A 14,816-nucleotide genomic window follows, 5' to 3' on the forward strand; every position below is an offset into this window, starting at 1 on the left:
CTAAATTTATCCATCACATGGGCCTGCCTAGGAGTAAAACCGAGGGTCTGGTACTGCATCAAGGACTTTCTAAAGAAACAACGGCGTAGGCAACCGTTATTTTTTAGGGTCCACACCTCTAAACAAATTTAGAGAGGGAGGGTTTTGTATTTGGACTCAGCCTGGGATTTCCTATTCCTAGGCTTCATAGGAACGTAGGCTTTTGACCAATATAAATAAAGAACAACCGTGGGGCTCCTCTTTACCTCAATGTTTTATGAAATCTGCTCTTGCAAGCTGCTGCAACCTTTATTCTATTGAAGATCTGCTGTGTATGATCAAAGCTGGTGGGATTGCTGTGTGATTCAATCGACACTTTGCGGTGTGAAGCCCGGGTGGTTCATTGATGGGATTGGTGTGTGATCCAATCGACACTCTGCGGTGTGAAGCCCAAGTGGTTCCTCTCAAGTTCTACTTCCAAGTTTCTGTCCAAGATCTGATTTTTATTCAAGTTTCAACTTCCAACAAGCTGCTGCCAGAGAGCATCTGCAACAACAGAAAGTTAGAAGTGATCCCCATCCCCTCCCTTCTTCTTCTAATCCTCTACAGCCCCAACCCTCAGTCTTCCCCCTTTTGTTTTTCAATTTCCCACAACCCTAAATCACCCACAGACATAACCAGCCATTAAAAACTCACCAAACTTCACCCATAACACCTCCTGCCCATTAGGAATACTTGATCCACACTGCTGCCCATACCCACCATTAAAACCCTAATCCCTTCCATCTCAAATCAAACCCGATAAGCTCTAAAACCTGCACAGCACCATTCCACCATCAGAATCTGTCCATATTTGGACCAAACCTCCCTCACACCTTTTTTAACACTCAATCCAAGTCCTAGACCCATCCCTCCATCCTAAACCCTAGAATCCATTAAACTACTCTTTTGCAAAACCCGTAACCCTAACCCTATATTGCTGTTAAATCAAATCAACACACTTCCGCTCATCAAAACATCTCAGGACCTTCACTGATAGACTCCCCTACACCTGCCTAGCATAACCAACACCTCAAACCCTAACCCTGATTTTGACCTAAAATCATATTCTATCCCAATCGGACTACCAGTTCATATTAGATCCTGGTTTACTGGCTACTAGTTGGTCTTCTTCCAGTCTAGGACTACATTAGTAACATGGTATCAGAGGTTTGAAACCAGTAGCTCCTTCATCCAACGATTCTGGTTTTTTGGTGTTCTTCTACAAGTTTTGCCTTCTCAGCGGCAGCAGCCTGTGGTGCATATTTTTTACCCTAGTTGTTGGTGATATGAAGTAAACTAGGGTTCCCCTCTACTGCTGCTATCTACTATTATCGATCCATGAAGATATTTTGATCAAGAGATCGATTTTTTACTGCTATGGTGCTTGCGAGATCTCTGTTCTGGGTTTTTCTTCAAGAACAAGACCTCTACACTACTCCCTGGGCCACCATCTTATATGGATGAATTTTTCAGAGGATATTGTCTGCTACTTATACTACTTGATCCAGGTTTGGGATAATTCCACTTGATTGATTTTCTTCCATTAATTTCTCCGTATACCTGGTGGATGCTCTTCTTTTTTTTTGGGTGTTTTTATGGCGCCTTGCTTCTACCATTGAGACTGCTCAAGCCTGCTGATCAGGGTGAGTTTTTGGGGTTCTATTCTACTACATCTAAAGTACCTTCGATCCAAGTTTTAAGGTATTCTGTCGTGCACATCTTCTGGTCATTGAAATCACCCAAGAAATCTGGGTTTGAGTCACTTATTTAGCTGTTGCCTTCTGCCGATTGCCGGATATCAATTTTGCTGAGTCTCCTTGGTCTTCTACATTGTTTTAATACCTACTGTGTATGCTGCCAGTCTCTATGATGGCTGATCCAAAGACTTCTGTGCCCACTATTGATCCTAAAGATCCTACTACTTTTACACATAGCTACCAATGTTATGTTTCACAAAACTGCAAAGGGCATATGGAATGATTTAAAGGAAAGTTTCTTCCAGGAGAAAAATATTTCTGGTAATTATGAGTTGTATGAAAAGTTATTCAGCTTCTCCCAAGGTGATAAAACTCTGAATGAGTATTTCAGCAGTTACAAAGGGATTATTGAAGAACTTCAAGACCACCAACCACTCACTAATGATTTGGAGTAGCTGAAACTCCAATGGGCAGAGTTTTATTTTGCTAAATTTTTTGCTGGCCTTCATCCTGATTATCAGTCTGTTAAGAGTCAAATTCTAGCTGGTGAGAAAGTACCATTATTGAATGAAATCTTTTCTCCACTTAAGTCTAACCGATTTTGCACCCATTGTGGAAAACAAAATCATACAGTTGATACTTGTTGGGCTAAGCACGACAAGCCTAAGTGGACTAATGAGTTGGCCAATACTGTTATGACCGACCATACTACTGAGAAGATACATTTTGGCGACTCAGTGTCTACACCTGGACCTACTTCCACTCATTGTTCGAGAACTCATTTCGTTTCTGTATTTTGGGCTGACCGAAATATCCGAAATATTCGAAATTTCGGATATTTCGGTCGAAATATTGTATTTTTCTGGTATGTTTAAGTAGGTCATTTCGGTGGGTTTTAGAACAAGTTAAGGCCTGAAACTTCATGGAAACCCTATTTTAGGCTATATAAACACATTTAAATGTTCAAATTGCAAAAAAAGTCACCCAAAATGGTGTTTTCGATACCGTGAAGTTGTAGATCGGCTTCTGGTGTCTAACATATATTTATTTCATCACAAACAAACATATTGATCATGCATTTCCCTAAAAAAAAACCAATTTTGAGAATATGGTTTTACCTGCAATAGTGGAAAGGCTTCACAGATGTGCTAAGAAGTTTGAATCTTGTGCTCTCCAAGTGGTTCTGGCGTAGATGCGGCAAGGATTCAAATGGGACGTGGAATAATCAAGAAGAAATGAGCAAAAACCAAGCAAAAACCAAAAAACCAGAGTTGTTTTGAAGTCTCGTTTCGACCGAGACTGACGAAATGTGGTCTTTTATACAAAGGGGTTTGACGACAAATTCGAAATCTCGCGAGATTTTGGAAAAATCTCAAGATATCACGAAATTTCAAGAATTTCGCTCGAGATATTGTATTTTTTCGATTCGAAGTAGCATTTCGTTTCGAGCAGCTCGAAATTTCCGAAATCTCGATCGAAATTTCGCGAGATTTGAACTATGCTTCCACTATGTCCATTCCTCGTGATGATTATACTCAGATCCTCAAACGCTTGCAACAACTTGAAGCCACTACTGCTACTCCCACAGCCACTCTAGCTCACATAGGTAATTCAGCCTTCTTTACTACCACCACTCCCTGGATCATAGATTCCGGTGCTTCCTCTTACATGACTGGTAAGGCTGATTTATTTACTTCTATTTCTGAACTTCGTCAGTCTTCTCCTGTCATTTTTACTGATGGTTCATCTTCTAAGATGACCGGTCATGGTACTATTTCTCCTACTTCCTCCATGACTTTGTCATCAGTTTTACATGTTCCCCCGCTTACCTTTGTCTTTGTTGTCTGTTAGACAACTTACTAAATCACTAAACTATTCTATCACTTTCTTTCCATCTTACTGTGTTTTTGAGGATCTTTAGACAAGGAGGACGATTGGTGGTGGGGTTGAGCAAGCTGGTTTGCACTATTTGGACAGCACAAGGCCATCTACTACAGCTGCTACATCTATTCGTGGTTCTTCTCCTCTGCAATGGCATTTTCGTTTAGGTCACCTGCCCTTGTCCAAGCTACAACTTATGGTTCCCAGCTGCAAGTCCAATAACCGTCTTGAATGTGAAGCCTGTGAATTAGGAAAACATCATAGGTCTTCTTTTCCCTCTCGCAAGATGTCTAGTAGTTTGTCTTTATTTCATTTAGTTCATTCACATATTTGGGGTCCGTGTCGTGTCAGTAATAGATTTGGTTTTCATTACTTTGTCACTTTTGTGGATGATTATTCTCGTTCCACTTGGGTCTACTTGTTGAAAGACCGGTCTGAGTTTCCTACTGTATTCAAGAATTATTATCACAAAATAAAAACTCAGTTTGGTATGTCTATTAAGATTTTCAGATCTGATAATGCACTTGAATATGTTCAATCTGATATTTCTCAATTTTTCTTGGCTAATGGTATGCTACACCAAACCAGTTGCTCCTATACCCCTCAACAAAATGGGGTTGCTGAACATAAGAATCGACATTTGTTAGAAGTTGCCCGATCTCTTATGATTCACATGCTGACATGCATGTCCCCAAATATTTTTGGTGTAATGCTGTCCTGGCTGCATGCTTTCTCATTAACCGCATGCCCTCCTCCGTGATATATAACAACTCTCCACTTTTTGTTCTCCACCCTACTGTTTCTCTCTTTTCTCTTCCACCTAGGATATTCGATTGTGTTTGTTTTGTTCAAATTCTTTATTCTCATGTTGATAAGCTCTCACCTAGAGCCGTTAAGTGTATCTTTCTTGGTTATTCTCGCACTCAGAAGGGATACAAATGTTATGATCCGTTGTCTCATAAACAGTATATTAGTGTTGATGTCACATTTTTTGAAAATACACCATATTATTCTGCTCCTACTTCTCCTCCTACTGCTGGTTCGGATGTTCCTCCTCTTCCTCCTGTTATCCCACTAATTGAGTCTCCTGACTCCACCTCTCCTACCAAACCCTTGTAGGTGTACCAACGACGGAAGAAGCATGTGCCTACTACTAGTGCTACCCTACTCCACCGGCTATCCAAATCCGATCCAAGTCTGGAGGTCTCTCCTGATCTCCCTATTGCTCATCGCAAAGGTACGCGTACTTGTACTCATAAGTCTTTAGTTGCTTATCCCATGGAAAACTATGTCTCTATTTCTCATCTTCCTTCTCATTTTCACAATTTTGCATTTTCTTTATCTATTAATTCTATTCCCCATTCTCTTTCTGAGGCCTCATCTCACTCTGGCTGGAAACTGGCTATGCATACTGAAATAAATGCCTTATTGTCTCGTGGTACTTGGACTTTAGTGGATTTACCTCCAGGGAAAGATATTGTCAAATGGTGTTGGGCGTACACTATCAAATACAATCCTGATGGTATGGTTGAATGTCTCAAGGCCCAGCTTGTGGCCAGAGGGTACACTCAAACTTACGGTGTTGACTATTTTGAGACATTCTCTCCTATCGCTCGTTTGAATTCTATGCGTGTTCTCATCTCCGTGGCTATCAATTTGTGTTTGCCCCTTTACCAAATGGATATTAAGAACGCTTTCCTCTACTATGATCTTCAAGAAGAAGCTTACATGGAGCAACCTCCGAGTATGTTGCTCATGGGGAGAATTCTACCAGAGTGTGCAAGTTACATAAAGCTATATACGGGCTCAAGTAGTCACCTAGAGCTTGGGTTGACAAGTTTAGTACTTTTGTTACTCATTGCGGGTTCTCTCAGTGATATGTTGACCACTCTGTGTTTGTTTGACACAGGGATACCAAGGTTGTTGTGCCAGTAGTCTATGTTGATGACATAATTATTACTAGGAATGATTAGTCAAGAATTGCAAAAGTAAAGTCCTATCTACATCAACATTTTCAATGAAGGATTTAGGTCCTCTTCAATATTTCCTTGGAATTGAAGTTTTGTGTAGTACGAAAGGAATCCGTCTATCCCAGCAAAAATATGTGTTGGATCTCTTATCCGAGACAGGTATGCTTGCCTCTAAACCAGTTGATACTCCCATTGGATCCTCATCACAAGCTAGAGGCTAATGATGGTGAAGATCTTGAAGATAAACACCAATACCAGAGACTGGTTGGTAAACTTATTTATTTGACTGTTACTCGACCAGACATAACATTTGCAGTGGGTGTCATTAGTCAGTTTATGCATTCTCCCAAGAATCCTCACCGGGAGGCAGCTTGTCGCATTCTACAATATCTAAAAGGAGCTCCAGGAAAGGGACTGATTTATAAATCACATCAGCGAGTAGATCTGGTTGGGTTTTCAGATGCTGCCTGGACTGGTTCTGTTGGTGATAGAAGGTCTACCACTGGGTACTGTACTTTCGTTGGAGGAAAAAGTCACTTGGCGCAGCAAGAAACAGTGTAATGTGGCTAGATCTAGTGTTCAGGCTGAGTATCGAGCTATGGCTCATACTGCAACTGAACTAATGTGGCTGACATCTTTATTACAAGAGTTGGGCTTCCCAGTTTCAACTCCCATGAAGATGTTTTGCAATCACCAAACCACCATCTACATTGCAAGCAATCCGGTGTTTCGCGAGAGAACCTGAAGTTGACCGTCATTTTGTGAGAGATGTTGTTATGAAGAAATTAATCTTCACGCCTTTTGTCTCTTCCGCACATCAGCTTGGTGACCTGTTTAGTAAGCCCTTGTTCGGACCGATGTTCCGGAAGAGTTGTTCCAAGCTGGGCATGGGTGATTTGTATGCTCCAGCTTGAGGGGGAGTGTTAAACTATCATGGTCCCACATATGTAAACCACGATAAAGGGAGTCCCTCTATCGTGGGTTAATTTCCTAATCTAGTTTCTAAGTTTCATATTGGCTTTAGGAGTCTAGTTAACTTTTAAATTTTTGGATATATTTCTTTCCTATTCTGAATAGGAAATCTATTGTAATCAGTCTGCTTTATTATAAATAAGATTTGAGAGAGAGGGAGAAGCAATCGGCTGTGAGCTTTGCTTGCAGTTCTCTCTTCTCTTCTCCTTCGAATTTGTTCTTCTCTTCTCTGCTGGTTTCTAACTTCTGATAGTGTAACAACACCGAAACGATATAATTTGTAACATTTCCCTAAAATGACCAAAACATATCGTTTCGATCATTGCAATGAAACGATACAAACCACTAATTATAAAACCCAAATCCCAATTCTGAACCATTTTGTTGAAATTTTGTCTCTTTCACGCATTTCAACCAAGAGGTCTGGAAACACCAGGAAACCCGGATTTCCAAAATCTTCTGTTAAACTTCAGTATCAAGGCTTGGTGGTCGACTTTTGGAGCATCTTCTGAAATCTTTTGGTAGTATTGAGCAACATATGTGCAATTTCAAGTTTAAAGGTAAACCCCCTTCTTGAAATAAATTTTTGCAACAAATAGAGTCAGTATATATTGGTTGGTATTCAATTTTCAATATCTTAGACACCGTAGGCTGATTGACATTTCACTGAGTAGGTTTTAATTTTATGTTTTTTATGAAAAATTGTTCTTCTTTAAAGTAGTTTTTGAAAGAAAAAAAAAAGGTTAAATAGATATGGTTGGGGCTCCATTTATATATGTTGGACACTATTGGCCGATCTATGACTTCACGAAGTTGGATTGATTTTTCTACGTGAAAATCCATTTTTTTTAAATTTCCTAATTATAAAAGATAATTTAAATCCAGAAAAAAAAAGATAAATAGGGAAAATAATTTGTTTTGGATTGAAAAATCATGAAAATTTGTTAAATTATTGTTTAGCTTTAAACTGAAAGTGATTACTAATGTGTTGTTCCATACTTACATTTAACCAATTAGGAAACTCTTATTTTTAAATTTAAAAATAGTTTTATTTTGAAAAAATATGACTTAGGGAAAATAAAGAAATGACTTAAATCTGTTTCTGATCCTAGTCTTAACTTACCAATTGCAATTCGTAAGCCAAAAAGAACCTGTACTCAATATCCCATCTCTAATGTTGGTTAATATAATTATCTTTCTCCCTCTTTCCATACCTTTGTTTCTCTTTGTCCTCTGTTTCTATTCCTAACATCTGGCAGGAGGCAATAGCTAATTCGAAGTGGAAAGAAGCAATAAATGAAGAAATGAGTGCCCTGGGAAAAAATAACACTTACGAATTGGTAACACTTCCTCCAGGAAAGAAACACATAGGCTGCAAATGGGTTTTTGCTGTTACACAGAAGACTGATGGATCGGTAGAAAGATACAAGGCTAGGTTGATTGCTAGAGGCTTTACCCAAACCTATGGGACTGATTATCAGGAAACATTTACCCCAGTAGCAAAGATGAATACGGTTAGGGAAATTATTTCCTGTGTTGTCAACCAAGGATGGGATCTTCAACGACTTGACGTAAAAAATGCTTTTCTCCAGGGGGAGCTAGTAGAAGAAGTATACATGGAGATTCCTCCTGGTTTTTCTGCCCCAGAGACATAGGGAAAGGTGTGTCATCTGAAGAAAGCTTTATATGGCCTAAAATAGTCCTCGAGAGCATGGTTTGGTCATTTCCATAGAGCCATGGTGTCTATTGGGTACAAACAGAGCAATGCTAATCATACCTTGTTTATCAAGAAGATGGGCCAGCATATTACAATATTGATTGTCTATGTGGATGACATAGTAATCACTAGGATGATGTTGAAGATATAGGCAAACTAAAAGCTTATTTGGGGACAGAATTTGAAGCTAAGGACCTCGGGAAGCTTGGATACTTTCTTGGGATCGAGGTTGCTCATTTAGCTCAAGGCATCTCTCTTTCTCAAAGAAGTATACACTTGATCTGTTGACTGACATTGGAATGTTGGGATGTAAGCCTGCTGATACACCATTGGAACCGAATACTCATTTAAAAAGTAAGGCTGAAGATTCAGTGGATAAGGGCAGTTATCAAAGATTGGTTGGGCGTCTAATATACCTATCCCACACACGGCCAAATATAGGTTTTGCAGTGAGTATAGTAGCCAATATATGCATGATCATTATTCTACTCATCTGGAGGCCGCAGATAGGATCTTGAGATTTTTGAAGTCTTCTCCTGGAAAGGGCATACTTTTTCTCCTCACAATCATCTTCGAGTTGAGGCCTTCACTGATGTTGACTGGACAGGGTGTCCAAATGACAGAAGATCTCATCAGGCTATTGCACTTTTGTTGGAGGTAACTTGGTCACTTGGAGAAGCAAGAAGCAAGGTGTTGTTGCTCGATCCAGTGTTGAAGCAAAGTTTCGGGCTATGGCTCATGGAATGTGCGAACTCCTCTGGCTCCAAGGACTTCTTCAAGACATATGTGTTGTTGATCTGCCTAAGCACCTTTATTGTGACAGAAAATCAGAAATAAGTATTTCACATGATCCAGTTCAACATGATCGCACCAAGCATGTTGAGATTTATCGTCACTTCATCAAGGAGAAGTTAGAACAACAAGTCATTTGTGTTCCTTTTATCCAGTCTAGTGAGCAGTTAGCTGATATTCTTACTAAGGGAATTAGTAGTAAGAGTTTTTGTTCTATAGTTAGCAAGTTGAGCATGTTTAATATTTATGCACCAACTTGAGGGGGAGTGTTGTAATATGGGTTCAAGGGTATTTTGTCCTTGTACCTATTCTAGAATGTTCCTACACTCATTATAAATAAAGTGAGGCTGCGATCATATTGTCACAAGCCATTATTCATATTTCCCACACTCTACAAGTCTAAAACCTGCTGCCTTTGCTTAGTTCCAAGGCTTGCAGATAGAGAGAGGAAAAATATGATTCAACTCTCAAAAACTCCTCTTCACTCTGATACCAAGTTAGCATTTGTATGAAATCTGATGGGAGGAACCAGATCTGGTAAGATGGATATCCAGTTTAGTTGATGGAGAAAATATCCAGTTTAGTTGATGGAGAAAGAAAAATAAACGGAAGAGAAGACTGTTGGTTCTCGACCTATACAGTACCATCATATTTATATAAAGTGAAAATTACAAGTATGCCCATTACAATTCTGGTTATTACAACTAAGGACATATATATATATATATATATATATATATATAGATATAAAGTAAAAATTACAAGTATGCCCATTACAATTCTTTAAATTACAGACTATTATTCTAAAAAATGAACAATACAGAACAAAGTTTTCAAATAAAACATTGAATGGTAGGAGTTTGTTAGAGCAAGCCTGCAAGGTTGCATGTAAGCCTAATTATTAGCACAGAAAGGCAATGCACTTGCGATTTGAAGGAAACACAACCATGCTACTGGCAGGGAGGGGGGAGAGAGAGAAGAATATATAATAAGAACATCCGATGGGTTACTTAATACTTACTTGGAGCTGGAATAGATAATCATGAGGATAAACCACCAAAGCGAGTGAATTTTGAAAATTGAAAGTGACAGTTGGAAATCCCTTATCCACACTGCAATAACAAATAAAAATGGTTGCATAAAGGGGGGAAAAACTCGAAGAGAAAATATGCTCCTGCTGCTTCAGAATGAAATAAATATAGATAAGTTAATAAACAAACCAGTGTTCGCATTGTTGCAACTACATATCCAAATACAATAAGCAAGGATAGGACTGGAGACTATGCCTTATTAAGTCTGCTATCTATAGTCTTGTGACTTCTAATACGTACTTATTCTTGACGCCAAATTTTGGCTATTAAGTTGAAAAGAATGCATCATGTTGCTTAAGGGCCAGCTAGGGTGGGTAGCATAGTTGTCAAGGCGGCAAGACGACCTAAGGCGATGTAGGAGTGCCTACGCGCTTAGGCAACAAGGCTCCCAAGTGTTATTTTTCATTTCCCCTCTTTTCTAATATTATTTAGTATGCTACAATATGTACCTTATATCATAAAAAATCAACATTAAGCCACATCAAGTCATAAAAAAATAACATTAAGCAACATCAAGTCATCAAAAATCAACACTAAATCACATCAAGACATCAAAAATCAATATTAAGTCACATCAAGTCATCAAAAATCAACATAGAACTAGAAGACAGCAGAACAAAAGAAATAAGTTATTGGAAGTTTGAAACAATCAAAACATACATTTAGTTTATACTATTCTTGGAATTGGTTATTGTCCAGGTATACCTAGTCTCACATTTGGTTTATATTGTTCTTAGAAAATATGATCTTTTCAATAAGTAATTATACTGCTCTCGATTTAGAGAAATGTTCTTGTTCTCTAAGAAGTTTGACTGATCAAATGATTTTATTTTACATGAGACATTTTGTGTTAGGTAGAGCACAAAACAAGCTTTCCAACAATTCCAATATTGCTTAAATCTTATCTATATTGAAGGAGTTATGTTCCGATCAAACCTTAGTTGGTGTGTCCAAATGCTATCAAAATCGCTCTGAATGAAAATATTGTTTTAATATCAAAACAAATGAATACTTTACCTATAGTTATCAAGGCGTCACCATGGCATCCAAGCTTGTTGGTCATCTTGGACGCCTTGGGCGCCTATGCTTGCATCTTGCCGCCATGCGTTACCGCCTTGACTTTTGCCCCTCAAAAACGCCATGGTCGCCTTCCTGCCTTGATAACTATGATTTTACTGCACTTTTGGTTTTTAGCAATGTTTTACCACATTAAGGTTTAAGAAATTTTTAGATTTGAAAAAAACCCCAGCAGCATTAGAAAGTTGCAATTTTCACCTACCGCCAAAAATCCAGTTTTTGTTCTTGAACTAGGGGGATTGACTTTTTATCCTTTTGGAATTTTATTATTAACTATTTATATTGGATTCAAATAGGGGGTAATTGCTTATTTATAAATAATATCTTAAGTAAATGAAGCCGGAACCTGGTCCGATACCAATTAAACCAGTGCAAGATGCCTTGCACCAAGGCGAAAGTCGCCTAGACCCCTAGAAATCAGCGACGCCTTAACATCTATGGTGGATAGTGATAATATACTTGAATTTTTAGAAGACTGTTTTGGCTCGTGGTCTGCTTTGTGGTAGCAGCCAAATTTTTAGAGACTTCTCCCCAAGAAAGACACCGCAATCAGTCAAGATTAATGTGGTGGTCACTTGGTATCTTATGTAAGGATGATGGGGGATAGAGAATACAATGAATATCCCCTCCTCTTTAAAGCATTCAATCAAGTGTCAACCAGTCCCTTAGGGCTTTGGAGACTCACTGATATAGATTGTTGAAGATGTGTCTATCGAGCTCTTAAGAGTCAGGTTAGTGTATATCGATTAGAGTACTCCTAGTTCTAAATGAGATACCTAGCTCCTAGGTGTCTCACAATATTGTTATAATTGTTAGTCCTAGTCCTAGTTCTATTTTGATTGCTGGTATTTTCTATTTCTTGTAATTCCTAATAGGATTAGCAGTGATTACTAGTTAGATTAGGAGTCTTAAGTTGTAATCTGATTTTACATATAAATAAAGGGTTGTGAGATGGGACAGGACAGTTCGACCTCTTCTGTCTCCAGTCCCCTTCTCTTCTCCATCTCTTCTCTTCTCCCCTCTCTCGGTTTTGGTTTTCTCTTTGCTTATACTGTTACATGGTATCAGAGCACAACCGATAGATTGGTTGTTGAATTAGATCCTGCTTTGAAGATCTTCTCAAGCTTCTCTGAAAGGGCGCAGCACCCTATGCTGCATACTGTTGCTGATTAAACCCTAGATGTAGTTTTCAATTGAAAACTAGGGTTTTAATTCTTATCAAGGTTGATTAGAGATTATTCCTGCCTGCATTCAATTCATATCAGTGAATCCTCATTGAAGATTGCATATTTAGTGGTTTTTCTCAGCTTTTCTGGCTGTTTTATACCTGTGGTATCTGTTAAAGACTTTTTGCATCAAGTTTTTCTTCTCCAGTCGATCTCTTATCTACTACAGGACCTTGCGGTTGGTATTTCTGCTTCTTCTACAATCCTCAGTCCATCTTCTCTGCTGATATTTGAGGTTGGTTTACCCTACTTCTTCATTCTATTGGAATTGGGTTATTAAACACTTATTTACCCCCTGCTGCCACTGTTTTTGGGTTGTTTTTAAACCCTAAAATGGTTCTGTTTTCGAACCACTTACTACTGTCTACTGCTGCGGAATCTTGTTGAGAGTTGCAATCTCAAGCATTCAATTGATACCTGCTGATTTTGGGCTAGTTAAAACCCTAATCTGGTTCTGTTCCAGATCCAGTTATTACTTCTGTTTTGTTGATTCGATACTCTTGACATTGGGTTTTACAACCCTAGATACATTACTACGGTCGCTGCTGCTTGTGATTGATCACAGCCTTCATTTATGGCTGATCTTAAACCACCTATGAACAATGTCCAAGTTCAGATTACTACTATTAAGCTCTCCGAGGTTTCAAATTATCTCTTATGGGCCCAGGCAGTGCAAGCTTACAGTTATGCCAAAGGTAAAATCAAATACCTTAATGATGATCCTCCTGACCGTGATCCAAAGGATCCTACTACAAGATGAGTGGATCCATGAAAATTCTATTATCAAGATCTGGTTATGGAATAGTGTTGAACCTGCTATTGCATCGAATGTGATGGTTCACTCACTTGCTAAAGATGTCTGGAGTGACTTACGTGAAAGTTTTTCTCAAGAAAGAAATATCTCCCGCATGTATGATCTCTATGAGAAACTTTCAAATTTCCAACAGGGAGAAAAAACCTTGAACGAATACTTCTCTAGCTACAAGGGCATAGTTGAAGAACTTTAGATACATCAGCCCCTAACTACCAATCTAGATCAATTAAAACAGCAACGAGCTGAGTTCCATGTTGCGAAGTTTCTGGCTGGACTACATCCAATCTATGAAGAGTCAGTTGCTCACAGAATAGAAGGTCCCTTCTCTCAATGAAGTTTTCTCGCGTATTAATCTTCAGGCTACTCCATTCAAAACTGATACTTCTTCCAAGGACAACTCAGCCTTTGTTGTTAATTGTGGGCGAGGACGTGGTCGTGGCCAATCCAGAGGCCGTGGCCATGGCCGTGGCCGTGGCACTGGTGGACGAAGTACATGGTTCCTATTGACAAGTCTTCCCGCCAGTGATCATATAGTGGCAAATCTAATCATACAGTGGACACCTGTTGGGCCAAGCATGGAAAACCTGAGTAGGAAAATGAACTAGCCAATCCTGCCATGACTAACACTATTCCTGAGAAACCTACTGGTGATGTGAAGGCAAAGTTCTAGTACTTCATCCTCTGTATCTCATGATGACTATAACCAACTAGTCAAACTCCTACAACAACTTAAAGCTGCCTCTACCTCCTCTTCTACTGCCACCTTAGCATATAAAGGTCATTCTGCTTTTTATCCTTCCTCTACTTCATGGCTTATCGATTCAAGTGCTTCATGTCACATGACTGGTAAGTCCAATTTATTTTCTTCCATCACTAATGATCACACCTCTTCAAATTCCTCCAATGTTATCCTTGTTGATGGGTCCTCTACTCAGGTAGCTGGTCATGGAACTGTTTCTCCAACAGCTTCCCTGACCTTCTCTCTTGTTCTCCATGTTCCTAAATTACCTCTTAGTCTCTTATCTATTAGTCAACTAAGTCACTTAACTGTGTTGTAACCTTCTATCCTTCTTATTATGTTTTTCAGAATTTCAAGACCTTTAGACAAAGAAGATGATTGGTGGAGGGCCTGAGCGTGATGGGTTGTATTACCTAGATGGCACAAGTCCTTCTACTACTGTCACATCTACTACCATACCATCTACCATGCAGTGGCATCTACGTCTTGGTCACCAGTCCCAATCTAAAATCCAGTTAATGATTCCTAGCTGCAAGTCTACCTCACATCTTGAATGTGAAGCTTGTGAACTAGGCAAACATCATTGTGCCTCCTTTCCTACCCGTACAGCCGTACTGCACCTAGAAGTTCTTCATTGTTATCTTTAGTCCATTCTGGCATTTGGGGTCTATGTCGAGTTCGTAATAGGTTAGGATTTTCTTATTTTGTTAGTTTTGTGGATGATTATTCCCATTCCACTTGGGTTTATTTGTAAAGGACCGCACTCAATTTCTTACTACATTTAAAAAAATTTATCAAGAAATAAAAACTCAATTTGGT

The 14,816-nt window shown here is 39.0% G+C and overlaps 1 protein-coding gene across 2 annotated transcripts in view; it reads right to left on the reverse strand.

Moving 5' to 3' along the window:
- The window catches only part of LOC122656161 (aspartic proteinase 36-like), a 68,959-nt gene that overhangs the window by 22,623 nt on the left and 31,520 nt on the right, over positions 1-14,816 (reverse strand). For both annotated transcript variants that reach the window (XM_043850617.1, XM_043850618.1), the window contains one exon: positions 10,072-10,162. In XM_043850617.1, the coding sequence (XP_043706552.1) occupies positions 10,072-10,162 (91 nt within the window). The remainder of the gene's footprint in view (positions 1-10,071; positions 10,163-14,816) is intronic.

The sequence above is a fragment of the Telopea speciosissima genome, chromosome 3 (assembly GCF_018873765.1).
Source record: "Telopea speciosissima isolate NSW1024214 ecotype Mountain lineage chromosome 3, Tspe_v1, whole genome shotgun sequence".
NCBI lineage: Eukaryota > Viridiplantae > Streptophyta > Magnoliopsida > Proteales > Proteaceae > Telopea > Telopea speciosissima.